Source organism: Chaetodon auriga, chromosome 4 (genome assembly GCF_051107435.1).
Source record: "Chaetodon auriga isolate fChaAug3 chromosome 4, fChaAug3.hap1, whole genome shotgun sequence".
In the NCBI taxonomy this organism is placed as follows: Eukaryota; Metazoa; Chordata; class Actinopteri; order Chaetodontiformes; family Chaetodontidae; genus Chaetodon; species Chaetodon auriga.
Genome location: NC_135077.1, coordinates 4,165,676 through 4,181,750, shown reverse-complemented (window position 1 = coordinate 4,181,750; position 16,075 = coordinate 4,165,676). Strand labels below are relative to the sequence as shown.

Here is a 16,075-nt window from a genome sequence, read left to right as displayed (position 1 = left end):
GACCCTGGGGAGGGAGAAAACATGTCAGCGGAGAGGAGGAGAGAGAAGCAGAAAGCAGGCAAGTGGATGGGAGAAGTGGGAGGTGAGAGAAGGAAGAGAGGAGAGAAGAAGACATTGCTGTAGTTAAATGGTGATAGCTAATGAGAGAGAAGGGTTATCAGGATGCATAGTAGAGGAGCCAAGAGTCCTGGTTAGGTTTTGCCCCAGTCTACTCTCACTCGAGTCTCAGCGGCTGCTCTCCTGTTCCTGCTCCACTTAGCTGTAAATGTAATTAAGAGGCTGTTCATCAGAGCCACAACAGAGGCTGCTGCGCGCCTTGGCGCACCAGAGCCTCACCTCCCATCTTTTTCGTGTCTCTCTCGCTGGCTCTTGCTCTCTGTGTGTGTGCACCACCCCCTTACTCTCCAAAGTGCACCACACAGCCCTGTACACCTCCTAATGAGTTTGGCAAATAGAGGTGTAGCATGGTGCGCAAATCTGGACCCTTTACCCAATTAATTTACAAAATCCAAGTGAAAAATTAGGAAGCCAAAAGCCTTTGTAATTATCAGCCATTTATTATTTATTTTTTTAATGTGTGGGTTTGGGAATAATTTTTAACAGTAGCAAGTGCAAAACATGGTGCACGCTCAAGAGAAAGCAAGGCGAAAAGTAGAGCTGGAGGTGTGCGAGAGCAAGGATGGAGCGAGTTCAGAATATGTGATTTTGGTACGGTGTGTATCCAATTTTTCCAAAGGATCCCACCTGCCACAGGCAAAGCTCATCTGGGAATTCCTGTCCAGGTGGGGGGTATGTAAACAAGCAACACACAAACACACACACACACACGCACACACAGACAAACAAACCAAGCGGCTTCTTGGAATAGAATAGAAAACACTCTCACATACAGGTGTGCCTCACCGTCTGTCCACAGCACCGTCAGCTCCCCCCCCCCCCGACTCCCTCCATAACCAACAAAACACACACACCCAGTAACACACACACACACACACACACACACACACACACAGATGTATGAAGACGCATTTATACACATAAATCACACAAACACAGTTGCATTCAGAAATACATGTGGTAAATTTGTGCACACATATCGCACAGACACACACACACACACACACGCACGCACGCACAGCTGAAGCATGGACCCAGATGGTGTTTCCGTGTGTGTGTAGCCTTGGGATCCGTGAGGATGCTGGAGACATCTGCTCCACAGGGGCTAGAAGAGGGGTGGGGGAGGTTAGTGGAGGAAAACGAAACAACCATGATTTCATATTAGTTGCAATGATTGTGAAAATTTCCTGAGACACCAGAGACTTGCGGTGGTGGGGGCTTTTCTTGGTGCTTTGAGTTAAATGTTACATGCTGGACTTACATATGTGGTTTAAATCACTAGAGAGACAAGAATTCCCTCACTTTCCTTCACTTGTTTAGACCACTATCTCCTACCTTTTCCAACTGTGTGTGTGTGTGTGTGTGTGTGTGTGTGTGTGTGTGTGTGCGCGTGCGCGTGTGTGCGTGTGCGCATCTGCGTCTGTGTGTGCTTCAGAGGCGCATCTGGTGGCAGGCCTGTTAGTGCAAAGAGACAGAAGGGTCATCATGGGAGCGCTTGATTGGTTGCCAATGAAATAATAAGCCTTGCCAAGAGAGAAAACAGTGCAGTTGTGGCACACACACACACACACACACACACACACACACACACACACACACACAAACACAAACCAGATCAGACCAATGCACAGTCTCTGAAGTGTTGAATATTGTCTTTCACATTCCCTTGGTGATAGTGACAGTGCTATAACTTCCTATATATACAGATGTCAGTCTTGGTCTGATCCTCCCTGTGTTTCCTGGCTCTGACTGCTCTACTTCAGGTTCATTTTATACTTCCAAAATGAAAGCACATAACTACCTCTCTGAAACTGTTAAATCTATAAGGTTCTGGTTTTTATACTTTCTTCCAAAACCTAAGTCTTTCCCAGCTCTCCCCTCCAGTGCCTTTCCTTGTTTAAGTCTCTGCAAACTGCTCTTATTTCCAGTTTGCTCCCACCAGTGTGACAGTGTCATAGCAATCACTGCTAACTATTGGTGTCAGAAGTGGGATTGGGGTTGTCTTCATGCTTGGAATCTGTCTGACAGTACAATACGCCCCCAGACTCCCGCTACAGTTGGGAGGGGGGGAGAGAAATATATGTCTGCTAAAGACATAAATGGTTCACACATATTCACTCCCACCTGCTTGAGACTTAACTCTTTCACACAGGGAGGGAAGGTTTTACACGCCCCCACACTCCCATAGACTTTCACACGTCTCCAGCTGGAGAACTGAGGAGGAATCGTATTTAATGCCTTCTTTGATGCAGAGGGGCCACAGAAATAGACTACAAAACAACAGTCTAAAAAAAGTTTCAGCAGACAACATTATCACATCACTCACTTGTTAGGAAGATTAGAAGAAAACTTAATGGAGAAGAAACGTGTCCATTGTTTGATCACTAAAACGTGGCGGCGTTCTGAAGGTCTTTGTTTCCGTGCGATTGGACGTGTGCTCACACTTTCGAGTATGTTCAGACGTCGAGCGTGTGTGTGTGTGAGTGTGTGTGAGAGATAATAACCATATTTAACATCTTATGACATTCCAATTTCATACATGTCGTCAGAGCAATGCATTGAAAAACAAGACACTGCTGCATTTTTCACAGGTTCTGCTTTGCTCTCTCGCTCCCTTGCTCCCTCGCATATTTTCATGTCTCCCACGTTCTTCTCGCCTCTCTCTTTCTCTCTCTCCCTCCCTCTGTCTCCTCTCTCTGTCCGTCTGCTTGTCTTTCGCACTCAGCAGCTGCCGTGTCCATACTGTACAGTGTGTGCTATTTCTGAATGAAGCCTTCTTCTCGTGCAGCCAGCCTGTGAGCTTCGCTGAAGCCAGACCACAGCTAGCTGACTGTGGCTGTACGGTGGCCATGCTCATACGCAGAGAAAGCCTGGAGTTGGCACCTGAAAGAGAGAGAGAAACAGAGAGAAGGAGATGAGACAGAAAAACATACAGTGGCACAGGAGAGGTTATTATAGCTACAGATGTGTTTTGGCTCTAAAGCAAAGAGCAGATTCATATTGGCTTCAGCTATTTTTCCCTTTTTTGCACTAAGGCTTTGAAATATTGCTCAACCCATATGATCTGAATATGAAGCTGGGACTTAGGAATCCTACAGTAAATCTCTGAATGAGTTTTTACAACCTAGAGTCCTCAGATTGACTCATTGAACAGCCAAAAGAACAGGAAGCCATGCACTGCCATCAACCAATGAGGAAATTAAACAGTCGAATTAGAAAATCATGATGGTTAAAGTCCCCTTTAACAAAAATCAAATTGATTTTTTTTTTTTAGTGTAGCCAATTAAATAAGCAACATTTTGTTGATTAAAACCACCTCTCTCTTTTCCTCCCTCTTCCCCCCACTTTTTTTGTTGATCCCATTTTTTTTTTCGCCAGGACTGTCCTCGCCTGGTTCACTTAAGAAGCCGGGGAAGTTTGATTTCAACGCCCTGACTTCCCAGACGAGGTCCCCCCGCATGGCGTTCACACACCACCCGCTGCCTGTGCTGGCAGGAGTGAGACCAGGTGAGAGCGCTGCCATGAACCCAACAACCCCAATCCTCCCTTTATAATCTGAAAAAGAGAGAGAAGGAAAGGGAGTGTCAAACTTGGTCCTAGATTGCCATATTCACACCTCCGAACTCCTCTGGAAACAAACAAAATACATTCTGCAAACGTGTGCCTGGAAATGATGAAAAATCCCAAACGTACTTGCTGAGAAAGCAAAATAAAACTTTAAAATCCTACAGTTGCAACTGCTGAGAAGCAATATGCCCGCAGAGTTTCATCTGTTCAGTGTTACTGCTGTCATCACGGCTTGGCATAAATTTCTCTCTCTCTCTCTTTCAGCCTCTCTCCATCCATCCATTTTACCACCATCTTTGTGCCTGTGTGTTTTAATATTGTCATTGCATGGTACCATTGCTGCATCCATGACTTTGTGACTTATTGGCCTCATATCTTGCTGCTTCGTGCATCCATTGTAATGTTTTTTGAAATCTGTTCTTCCATTGAAACTGACAAAGCTGTTTATTCTCATATAATGAACTTGGCTGGGTGTGTTCATGTATCAACACACTTAATAGTTTAATTTATGCTGTAATAAGACCAAACACTAATATGTACACTACTTAAGAACCTTTGGAAAATATCTACCTCTTTATGGTCAAACAAGCAGTTGTACCAGGGAGACACACTGTTTGGAGTGAAAATCAAGAAAAATTCTGTATTATACGTAGAAGAAGACAACAAAGGACCAGGGGCCCGTTTCACAAAGGAGGTTCAACAAACTCCGAGTCTAATCCTGAACCCTGAGTTGATCTAGCCTGAGATAGGAAACTCCGAGTTTTCGGTTTCAGAACAGGTGATTTGAGTTAGTTCAATCAACTCAGAGTAGGTTAACTCAGAGTTAAGCGCGTGCACCACGACTATAAAAAGCCAGCATCAATGGAGCCCCGATTCGACGAGTCACCATGGCGACGGGGAAGAGGAGGGCTGCGTATTTTACCCCACTGGAACTCGAAATCTTAATGCGCTCATACGGCGAATTTGAGCATGTTTTTTAGAAAAAAGTGTAACACCGCTGCAGCTGCAAAAGAGAGGGAGGCGGCGTGGGAGAACATTGCTGCTCGGGTCAGTGCGTAAGTTTAAACGCAGTCCTTTGCAATCACAGTAATATTACAGGGGAAAACTGCTTGAATGGTAGCTCATTAATTTATTTCATGTAGGTGCAATCCCGCGGAGAAGAAGCGCACTTGGCAGCAGCTCAAGATGAAACATAAAAACATTGTTTTTAAGACACGGCATAATTTAATGGGGGTACCTCATTTTGATCATGTGTTACATTGTAAAGTAAATATTAAGTGGCTGTTTGACTGTGCAGTTGTTTTATCACCAACATAATGCTGCGCAAAGAAACGCAGCGCAACACACAATATCTGCTGGGATGTGAGAGCATGACTCCGGCTGGTAATGTTGCAAATGTAAGGACGGATTAGGTTGTGTTTGTAGATGATGGACTGTGACGTGAAACGGTACCGTTCAAAAACATAATTGTCTGGAAATGCCAGAACATCTATGCGCGGTCTGATAACCATCTCCCGACGAATATTTAATTCCCTGCGCAGTAATGCTGCACCTTCATCCACGGGATCGTTGTCAAAAAGACATGCCATGTTAGTGAAAAAAGTGCCTACTGACTGATTTTTTTTTTTAAATAACAGACGGCAAAACTATGTTATCCCAAAACTCGCCTGCTGACGAATGAATGAGGAAATCAAATACCGTGTGTGGCTGACAGAGGGCGGAGACAGAGAGAAACTCGAGGTTCATTGAGAAAAACCTGGTCCCGACCAGGTTAGGTTTATAGAGTCTGTTACTATGGTAACTGACCGAGAGCTTAAGTTACCGCTCTCTGTGAAACAGGCTAGAGTTACCCCTCTTTCTCTGGTTTGAGTTACCTCCCTTTGTGAAACGGAAAACTCAGAGTTTCCTTCATTTCAGGCTTAACAAACTCGGAGTTTTCACTAAACCTGCTTTGTGAAACGGGCCCCAGTGCATCTTAATCGGCTGGGGGCTTCTTTACCATGGTGCATCTGTCAGTTATTAGCGCCAACCAGCACTTCTTTTTGTGTTTGTGTTTGTTTTTTTTTTTTTAGACACACCATCTCAGTTTCATGTTTATTCTGTGAAATATGTGTTCGGTAGGTTTTGCTTGCCAGTATAGAGCAAATACAGATTTAGCAGCAAGTTGTAACAGGGATTAAAACCCTGTTTGAAGTCATGCAGTTGCACAGAGGTAGTCTGCAGTGTGTACAGTTCTTAAAGTAACAAAAGTAACATCCGGTGTTTCCAAGGTCTTGTTTCATTAGAGGCACTAAGGGCAAGTTGTCCTCATAAGAGCTTTTGGGCCCTATAGGATAACCGACATGGTTTCTCCATCTCCAGTCAGAGAATTCCCAAACTCTCCAGGATCTCAAGTTTGCCAACAAGTCCCTGTAGGCTGGTCTCACTTTTCAAAGGAGTAAATATGTCCTCCTCTCTCTATCGCTCCCTCTCATTCCATTTGTCTCTCAGAGGGATGGTTTGATCCACAGCCAAACCAGACCTACCACGTAAAGGTCATTTGGACTCACTGCCTTCCACGTTGAAACGTATTGAATTTTACTTGCGGAGCTCCCCACAGTATATTTAGAGAATATAGTCCAGGCCGGATCTCACACTATTAAGCCATGTTGTTTATCTGCACAGAGCAGTCCTATACCCTCTGGAGAATCCAAAGCACCAGATTGAATTTTGCATTTGAATTGATTTCTAAAATTTGCTGCTCTGTTTTGTGCGTGAGTTGAAGAGGTGTGAGGGACTGGCTCGGGTTTCTTTGTTCGCCCAACTAACTTCTCACACTCTCTGAAACTGTGTGTGTGGACTCTTGCCTAAGAGGTTTTCATGTAATAGAGAGACTGTAATGAGACAGCGTTTAGAGGTTGTGTATAGTGCGTTTGTGCACGTACACATAGACACACATGCGCGCATGTGTAAATTTACACTCTTGTGGAGGACTCTCTGTGCTAAAATGGCTGCCATCCAAATGGAATGTCCCTCGGAGGCCTTGGTTCTATAAAGAGACTGGAGGATGATGGGAGGGAGGGAAGAAGAGAGGGATGAAAAGAGAAATGGGGGTAGACAGAGAGGGGGTAGAAGCAGTTAGCAATCATGGCTTGCATTGGATGGACTGGAGCTGTTAGCTCTTGTTGTGTTGGTCTAGTGAGTGTGGCTGCTCAGGGGTAAGGACTGGATGGTTTATGTCCTGTTTTTGGCTCCAGACTGATGTGGAGAGCTGCCAGATTGACTGTTGTCTGATTATACCAGTCTGGAGAGTCCGCCATTGTGACGGTGATTACACACACACATCAATATACTGTACATACAAAGACACATGAAAGCTGCAACAGACATAGCAACACATTCGTACAGAGAGAGTACAAAAATACATAGAAACCAAGATACAGGAACAAGGACGCACAAAATTCATGTGCGCACAGAAACCCAGCAGAAAAAAACGCAAACCCAGACACAAAAAGATGGCAACACCAATACACCAAAATACAGAACAGAATACGGCTTACACAAGAGATAGTAGGTGACAGACATAATCACAGATGCTTGTTCGCCAGGCTCCCCTCACCTAGCAGCTTGCCTCTTTAGTTTGGTGTGCCAAATTGCCAAAGCCATAGAATCCCAACAGAAGACAGACAGTAGAGCCTTGTGTGTGTGTGTGTGTGTGTGTGTGTGTGTGTGTGTGTGTTTGACTGGCTGGCTGGCTGGCTGGCTGACTAATGTCTCCGGGAGGCGTTTTGTGGTTGGTTGGGAGCGGAGGGGAGATTCTCTCTCAAGCTTCAAACTACTGGGCAGAACCGCACAGCAAGGATATGCTGCTGATTGATTACACATCACCGACAAGCAATAAAACAAAAGTGGAAAAACCCACTGTGTGTGTGTGTGTGTGTGTGTGTGTGTGTGTGTGTGTGTGTGTGTGTGTGTGTGTGTGTGTGGGGCACTGTCATACCCTAGTGGTTTGTGTATGTGTGTGTGTGTGTGTGTGTTTGAGAGGGAAATTGAGAGGGAGCAGACGGCAGAAAATACTGTAACACACTCGAGCGTGTATGGGCCTGTGAAAGTGTGTGTGTGTGTGTGTGTGTGTGTGTGTGTGTGTGTGTGTGTGTGTGTGTGTGTGTGTGTGTGTGAGAGAGCGCACGTAGTGATGCCAGGCTTACCAGAGGTACAGAGAAATCTAGTGGGCTGATTTCTAAAATGAATGGGACCAGATGTTTCCCAATAGCAGGGATAATGCCAGTCATTTGTAAGCAGAAGCAGCTTCAGTCAGTCAACCACAAGAGAATGTCACAGCTATTTTCTGTGTTATGACAATAATAGGCCTAAGTGGCAACCTGGTCTCTGATGCTAAATGTGTTGGTGCTTAGTTAGAACAAATGCATGTCTTATATACTTTCATAGGTGTGCATGTACCGAATAGAGTGTTCATGTAAATTTAACATCAGTCAAACAACAGAATGACCTGAGCCTTATTGTTATTTTCCCACTTTTGGTCTCTCTTATACTCCTCATGTTCCTCTTCCTCCTCTCCTTTCCCATTCCTTTGTCCTTTTCGCTTTTCTCCTCAGGGAGTCCCCGTGCCTCAGCCTCAGCCCTGCACTTCCCCTCCTCCTCTATCATCCAGCAGTCCAGCCCGTACTTCACCCACCCCACCATACGCTACCATCACCACCAGGACCCTCTTAAGGAGTTTGTGCAGTTTGTGTGCACCGACGGCACAGGACAGCCCAGCGCACAGGTAAGTGGTCAGTGGGTTCAGCAGAGGAAGGTGAGGGGACGGTGGGACGGTCTGCGGCGCAAAGTGCTATAAAAGAAAAGCTGGCACTGATTAGAAGTCACTTTGTAGCTCTATACAGAGGGACTGCGCCATATTTGTTAGATATGCAGATGCAACAAGGTCATGTGAGCCCAGATCAGGGAATAGAGCAATCTTTGTTGAGTGAAGCAACTTCACCAGGGAAGAAGAAAATAGTTTAAGGGCAAATGCCTCAACAGGAGGAGGCAGCCAGATGTGCTTAAACAAAAGAAAAAAAACCCAGTTGGAGAAAAGTAAGGGGGAAGGAGCCAAACCACATTTGACTCATCGTAGTTCTAACATATAAACTTCTCCCACAATTATGTTCAGGTTGATGAGGGAAGGAAATATCAGGAAAAAGCCCCTTTCGGCAGACGGGCGGGTATGGCCCGGGCGAGACTGGCAACTGGCAGTGGATTTCCGAAAGGGAAGCAATTGGGCTGCAAACTTGGTAGACAGGGTGTGTAGACAGATCTGGATTAGCACAGTTCAGAGAGTTAGGTATCCATGGAAGGAAACCGAAGCAGACATTTAAGACTCTTCATTTAACGAGCCCTCATTGGCCCGCTGCCATTTGAAGGGATGTTCCTTTCCTCTCAACAATGCCATCCTCTCAACGGGCACATCTTTCCCAGTCTGCATTGTGATCTGCAATCATAAATCATAAAAGATAGATTTATCTGTACAAAGTTTATGTGAGTGCCGAGGGGAGTGGAAGAACAGACGTTAAAACGCACCGTGTGTCAGATGAGGCTGTGGAAGCGAGTGAGTGGAGTGGCTAACTGGGGCACAGAGGGGGGACATTTCTGGGACACAGTTGAGCCTTTTTTGACGTGTCATGGGGCCAATTCAGTGAGATTTCAGTGAAGGGAGGTGCCCCCTTGATAACCGCCGACAACTTGCCACATTCATCCTGAAAGCCAGAGTTTCCAAACCTCAAAACACAGGCAGGTATACAGCTGCCTGAGGTGCAGGGTGCTGGTAGTACTGTAAACCTCTACTGAAATCTTGGCCTTGTGAGCAACTTTGAAACTACTTATTAAGCCGTTTTACATGTCCCATTATTCTTTATTCTCATTACTTCACACGCTGATGACTCAGTATCATTAATGAAATTGCACATACACACGCACACACACACACACACACACAATGTACATGCACTCGTACATAGAGACCCCCTTTTCTCATTTCTGGTTTCCCCTTCTTTTTTAATTTTCTACATTGCACTATAATAACTTTCCCTGTGCACAACATTTTTATTTCCCCCTTGTGTGTTGACAGTGTTCATCATTTTTCCACTTCTAATTTATCTCACTATTTTTGGCCAGACTTTCTGATATTCTTGTTTTACTCTAGAACTGTGTGAGTTTGGTGATCTCTCTTGTCCCTGTGTGCGAGACTACTTGTGTGGATACTGTATGGATCTGTCTATATATGAGTGTCTCACCTTGACGTAGGAAACTTGGCTGTGCGTGTGGCTTTATGTTGTGTGTATGTGTGCGTCTGGCTCCTTGTGCATTGTATATTCTCGGGGTGTGTCCTGCTCACCCTGTCTGTATGGTCCGTCTGCAGCCTAATGGAGGTGGCCAGAGCAAAATGCCGGGCTCCTTCCTGCTGCCTCCGCCACCCCCGGTGGCGCGCCCTGTGCCCCTCCCCATGCCCGACTCTAAAATCATCAGCACGCCTACTGACGGCGGACTCAGCTCACCCGCATCTCCGTGTAAGTCACCCCAAACTCCCACTCCCCTCCACAAACCCCCATTACTGCCCCAGTCTCCCCACAGACTCATTGAGGCCATTCCGAACCGATTATAGACTCCAGTAGGTTGGTAAGCTCTTAGCTGGCAGTTGATTTGTCCTCTGTTCCAAGCAAAACTACATCAAGTTTGGTAGGCTGGATCAGATGTAGCCATCGTAGACGTCCCAGTGTTAGGTGCAGTGCAGTTTTTTCTGTCACCTTGTCGTACTGAAAAAGCACAGGTCTGGGACTTCTATAATGGCTACTGCTGTAGTTTTTCATAGTTGAGCTGACTGCTTCCAGTATGGTTGCAGTCTGCGTAGTCAAAACACTCAGCAGCCCCAGGAGCTTCACTCCTATTTCATCCATCACCTTATGACCTGTACTGTACTGTACTGTACTGTACTAGCAAGATCTAATTCTGTCGAGGCAGAAGCCACGCCTTTGCCAAACCAGAGATCCTCTTTCAAGCTCTTCTGTATCTCTGAAGTTCAGTCCTCTTTTCTCTCTTCATGTCTTTGCAAACCTCCTCAGCCTCTTTTCTCCACCCTCTCTCTATCCTAAGAATCTTTTAATTCTCTCTCTCTCTCTCTCTCTCTCTCTCTCTCTCTCTCTCTCTCTCTCTCTCCCTCTCTCTCTCTCTCTCTCTCTCTCTCCCTCTCTCTCTCTCTGGTGTTCGGTTTCCTGCAAGCACCACAAGAGGCAGTGTAGTCTCTCTCTCCCTTCTTTTTGATGTGTTTTGTAGTTTGGGGGGAGCAGAGCAGAGCAGGGCCCTGTGCACGTTGCCTCTGTAGCCGCACGCCTTTGATCAGCGCAGACTTTGCATGTCTGTCTGTGACAGCGGCAGTACAATCTACCCCCTTCTCTCATTTCTTTTTTGCCTTCTTTTCTTTATTTGATATATTCTCATCCTCCTTTCTTTGTTTCTTTTTTCCTTTATTTCTCTCTTTTTTTTTTCTTTTTAAGGGAACAAAATTAGGGCAGTTGGCGTGGACTCCAAAAAAAACATCGTGCCCCACTTTACCCACCCAATCCCCTCGCCACTTTCACACAAATCTCACAACAATTAAAAATTGAGAACAACAAAAAACATGGAAATCACAGTGTAACAAGAACAACCCAATCTCTCTTAACACGAATGATAAAATCTAATCAAACCTGTCTAATTAGTGCTATACTGGGGGAGCGGGAGAGAGGAGTGTCATCAGGGAGCGGTGAGGCTTTGGTTGGTTCCACCCAGACAGGTGCGGTGCGAGAGTCGGGCCACGGGAGAGGCACACCAAGAGGGGGCACTGGACGGAGCAACCGGGGCACCTTCTCCTCGTTTTGTTTTGACTTTTTCTCCTCTTGCTGTCCTATCAACCTTTCCTCCCCTCCCCCCCTTCCAACTCTCTCAAATTAACGTGTCACTTTATTATTTATTTATATGAACATCTATATAAATAAATATCGTACCTTCCGTCTCTTTTCTCATTCCAGTGACTGTTATCACTGTATTTTTTTTAACCCCCTCTACTTTTGTCTCTGATTCTCAAGATATCGTAAATACAGTCATAAAAGCACACACACACACATGCATATGGTACACGCTTACCCTCACTCATGCATCAGTTTCCAGCCCTCTCACTGTCACCCCCCACACATCCCCATCCCCTCAACCTCAGTCCAGTCATGCACAGCAAAAGTTCTACTCAGCCGCCATGTTGGAGTCCAGTGAGAACAACTGCCCTAAATTTGATCCTGTGGCATCACTGAATGGTGTCACCATAGGCAAGATGCTCCTCTTAACCTATTAAATGTAAATGGAGCATTGGCTACCATTGGTGATGAATACAGTTCCTCCACCGGTCACCCTATTATTAAATCCACAGTGAATCCTCAGTGGTTTTCTATGATTACGGTGGCTTATTACTGAGGCCAGGGGCTGCTGAGGAGAGGCTGTGACTAACAGTGCAGCCATAGTCGGGGGAAATAGCTTCTTCATGTTTGTGCTAATCATTACAGGCTGTACATCCCCTTGTTAACCACAGATTAAGTGATTAAATGAAGGAAAATCACAATGAACCTGTCCACAAAATGAATAAATCACCCATGTGACTAACAGGGCATCAGTATCCCATGACCCTTACTGGTCTTTTCCCAGTAATTCATTTGACAGTGAGTCATAGCCGTAGTCTTAACATGAGGCTAATATTATATTGAAACAATGATAGTGATGAGGAGAGCATCAAATTCTTCTATGAGCTCGGTGTGTATGTGTGTGTGTAAAAGCATGTACACACTTGTCCCTCTCTCTGTTTATAGCATACTCCACGCCAGGCTCCACAGCTCCCAACCGGTTTGTCGGCATCGGAACACGGGACAACTTTCTGAATATCCCCCAGCAGACTCAGGTACCCCGCCAACCTCCCTCATTTAATTAACATCCACCCATCCACCTTTCCCTCCTCCTTCTCTTCCTCTGTTTTTATGTCCTCTCTCATCACCCGCTGCAAACCTGATGCTGCACAGTGCTGCACGTAGACGATACTTTACAGTGTGCCAGTACTGTAGGCATCTTCGGATTTAAAGGGACAAGCATGTCATTCAGAGTGAAGGCCGTGATACAGAGGCAGTGCTCAGACAATGGATCTGCACTGGCATGGGCTACACTTGCTGATTGAGCCCATGGAACCAGTGTTGATCAGCAGTTTGAATGTATTGCCACTCTGAAAGTTGAGCTGACATCTGTAGTCATTCATAACTCTTACCTGCATTATTTTGCGTATTATTTTTGGCAAAACAGTCCCAAGTCAAGGTCCACTCACAAGCTTTTCCAGAGCTTTCAACCAAATTGCACTTCAGCAGTGAACAAAGCACAGCTTTGGTAGAGATAGACTGGTTAACATGCATGCTCAGGGGCTGTTATAAAGAGGATATGTGAAGCTCGCATGCCAACGGATTCATGTACACGGAAACTGAGCAAACTTTATCTATAAATGAACACTGTGCATTATGATTGAATGCCTTGGAAAAAGCTTGTAAGTAAGTGGACCTTGATTTGGGATTGTTTTGTCAAACTACTTCCAAGGGCAAAAATAAACTTCCAACCACAGTATGCGTTTAGAAAATGCAGTTTTTGAAGCTTCTCGTGCCGAAAATCTTTTGTGAAAATGTTGTGCTTGTCCATGACGCCGCCGTCTTTAAAACGCTTGCGGAGGAATATCACAGTGGACGAGGGAAAGCAAATATGTCACAATGACAAGATATCGTCCAACTGTTTGCAGCTTTGCCCACCTACACTGACACAAAGTGTTGCCCGTGTGTCAAGGCCTTCAGTTTCAGCATTGGTTTACAGTGTCTGTACCACAGTAGTTTCCCCACAGTGAATGTAAGCAGTGCCAGTTAGTTTCAGCTCCAGCAGTGTTGATTTATCTCTGCTCGGCCCCACAGTGTGTATTAGTGCAGCATGTGAGGCCAGTAGTGAACTACATTGTGGTTTCAGCTTTGGCTGCGCTCTGCCACTGGGCTGCAGTGTCTTGGGCCTCCTCCATCACCAACACAACTTTTCTCATTAGGGGCTAACCGCACCTGCCTGCAGCCAACTCGGCTCTCCTGTCCTCCCCACACATGGAAGCAATCTGCATTCCTCCTCGGCACAGCTCTGCTCGGCTGCTCCGCTCCCCCCCCCCCCGCCCTCGCCCTCCCCTCATGCATCAGCAGCCCACCCTCCCTCCCTCTCTCCCTCTCTCCTCCTGCTGCTCCCTCTAGTATTTTCAAGCTCCCCACCTGCACCACTCTCCCACAGATGTAGCCCTGGCACTGAGGGACATCCAAACACCATCCAAATGTGTGTGAGCGTGTATATGCACGTACAAACACACACACACACACACACACACACACACACACACTTCAACTCTGTGCCAGAACTCTTGCCCCTCATTTTCTCTCCTAAAAACAACAGGGCTTTTACAACAGCTTACATCTGTTCAGAACACTTATTATCTCCTGCTATTGCTTATCAAACATTATTGAAAAATATCCACTTTGAACATTTGCGCTGGGTTTACGGCACGCACAGTGAGAACCTGGGCACTGGTCTCAACTGCTCCCAGTTAGCTGAGCCTAGTAGGTCAGTAACAACCCCAGCCAGAGTGAGTAACAGAGGTCTCTGCCTTTCCTGCTGTTCTCTGGCATATGGAGAGGTTCAGACGATGGCCCTGCCAGCCCGCCTCGCCGCCTGCTAGCCAACTAGCCAAGACAGAGGGAGAGAATCTTCCCACTGCTGTTGGGACAAGAAGCAGAGAAAAGCTGGTCTGAGGAGCTCTCTGGTGGTGAGACCTCAGCCCTGCAGGAAGAGAGAGGGAGACGGGGGGACGTGTATGAACAAAGTAGGAGGGACTGAAAGAAACGGAGGGAAAAAAGAGAGAGGGAGTTAGTCGAAGCTCACTGCACTCCACAGTCACGTCCCGGCTGTCTGGTTGCCCGCAGCAACCAGACATGATGTCATAGGCAGTTGAACTTGGACTTGAAGGGGGGTTAGAGAGAGGGGGTCACTTTCCACTGCCAAGGATTACACTGGGAGAGCCGGAGTGAGTGAGGGAGAGGGAAACAGAAGGGGGTTAAGGGAAGTCAGAGCCAGGAGGTGGAGTTTTCCACCAACACCAAAGAATCATGGGTAGGAAGGAGCGAGGCAGAGCTGCGGGAGGATAGATGGAGGTTTAGGGGGGTTTAAACTCTCTCTGTGCTTCTGGGTTTGCAAGAATGGGGGACAACAGAGAGTTTGCTGTTAAAGGTGGGGTGATTCGCTGCCGTCCCCCGGCCGAGGCCTGTGGAATGTCAGCAGCAGCCAGAACGGCCCGGCGTTGGCCCAAGCCTCCACTCTGCCCTCTTATCAAACTGAGAAACTGGATCCCCGGAGTAGCTGCCCTCAATAGCTTTACAGTGTAGCCTGAGACCACTCGGGCCCACAGAGCAGAGACTTATTAGGAGGATCACTTTACATGTAAACTGGTAGCGCATGACAGAGCAGTTATAGTCCAGTGTTTGCTCACTGGAAAGCTGTTCAGGCTACAGCTATTTGTAGTTCTGAAATAACACAAGTGTTTTTAATGAGTAAAACGCCCGAGTCAGCCCCTTTTAAAAACAGCGAGCTTCGACATTGAGGTAGGAACTTTTCTGACACTGTGTGGGACAGCTGAGCTCAGCAAGTACTGCGAGGAGGGAAAGGAATAGCAGGTGGCCCCCTAGTGGATGAAGGATTATCTGCACAAGTGGTTCCCAGCACTTGTAAACCATGTAAAACAAAGCACAACAAACACACTAAACATTGTTGCTGCTTGCATGTGCCTTCTGTTTGTGTGCAGTTCAGCCACAGAGTACATTTTTATTTAGTTTTTAAAGGTGGAATTTGCTAGAAAAAAAAGGCAAAGATTTGAGGAACATCTGTGAAATATGTTTGTTTTTTTTCTGTTCCCTGTCCTTTTAACCTTACCTTGTGACCCTTTGTGGGGGTCTTGACCCTCGGGCTGGGAACCCTTAATTTACATTATGTACACATTTAATTTACACCACACTTTGAAGTTCAGTTGCTGGTCTGTGTTCACACTTAATAGCTTTTCATGTCCCACCACTTCTTCCTCCTTTATTCATATCAATAATGTGTGTGTGTGTGTGTGTGTGTGTGTGTGTGTGTGTGTGAGTGAGTGAGAGAGAGAAAGTAATGTTTGATTTTTCACCTTTTTTTGTTTGTTTTTGGTTTTGTTTTTTTGCACTACAAGCTGAAACATAAGACTGATGAAAATCAAGACTAAGCTGAAATGTGAATCTGCTGATGTTGTTGAAAG

At 46.0% G+C, this 16,075-nt stretch overlaps 1 protein-coding gene across 19 annotated transcripts in view; it reads left to right on the top strand.

Annotated features, from left to right (window-relative positions):
• The window catches only part of nfixa (nuclear factor I/Xa), a 115,284-nt gene that overhangs the window by 94,130 nt on the left and 5,079 nt on the right, over nt 1–16,075 (top strand). For 8 of the 19 annotated variants that reach the window (XM_076728329.1, XM_076728323.1, XM_076728325.1 and 5 more), the window contains 4 exons: nt 3,496–3,624; nt 8,280–8,449; nt 10,082–10,229; nt 12,552–12,640. In XM_076728329.1, coding sequence (XP_076584444.1) covers nt 3,496–3,624; nt 8,280–8,449; nt 10,082–10,229; nt 12,552–12,640 — 536 coding nt within the window. The remainder of the gene's footprint in view (nt 1–3,495; nt 3,625–8,279; nt 8,450–10,081; nt 10,230–12,551; nt 12,641–16,075) is intronic. The other 11 variants (XM_076728336.1, XM_076728332.1, XM_076728334.1 and 8 more) reach the window with 4 other exon arrangements.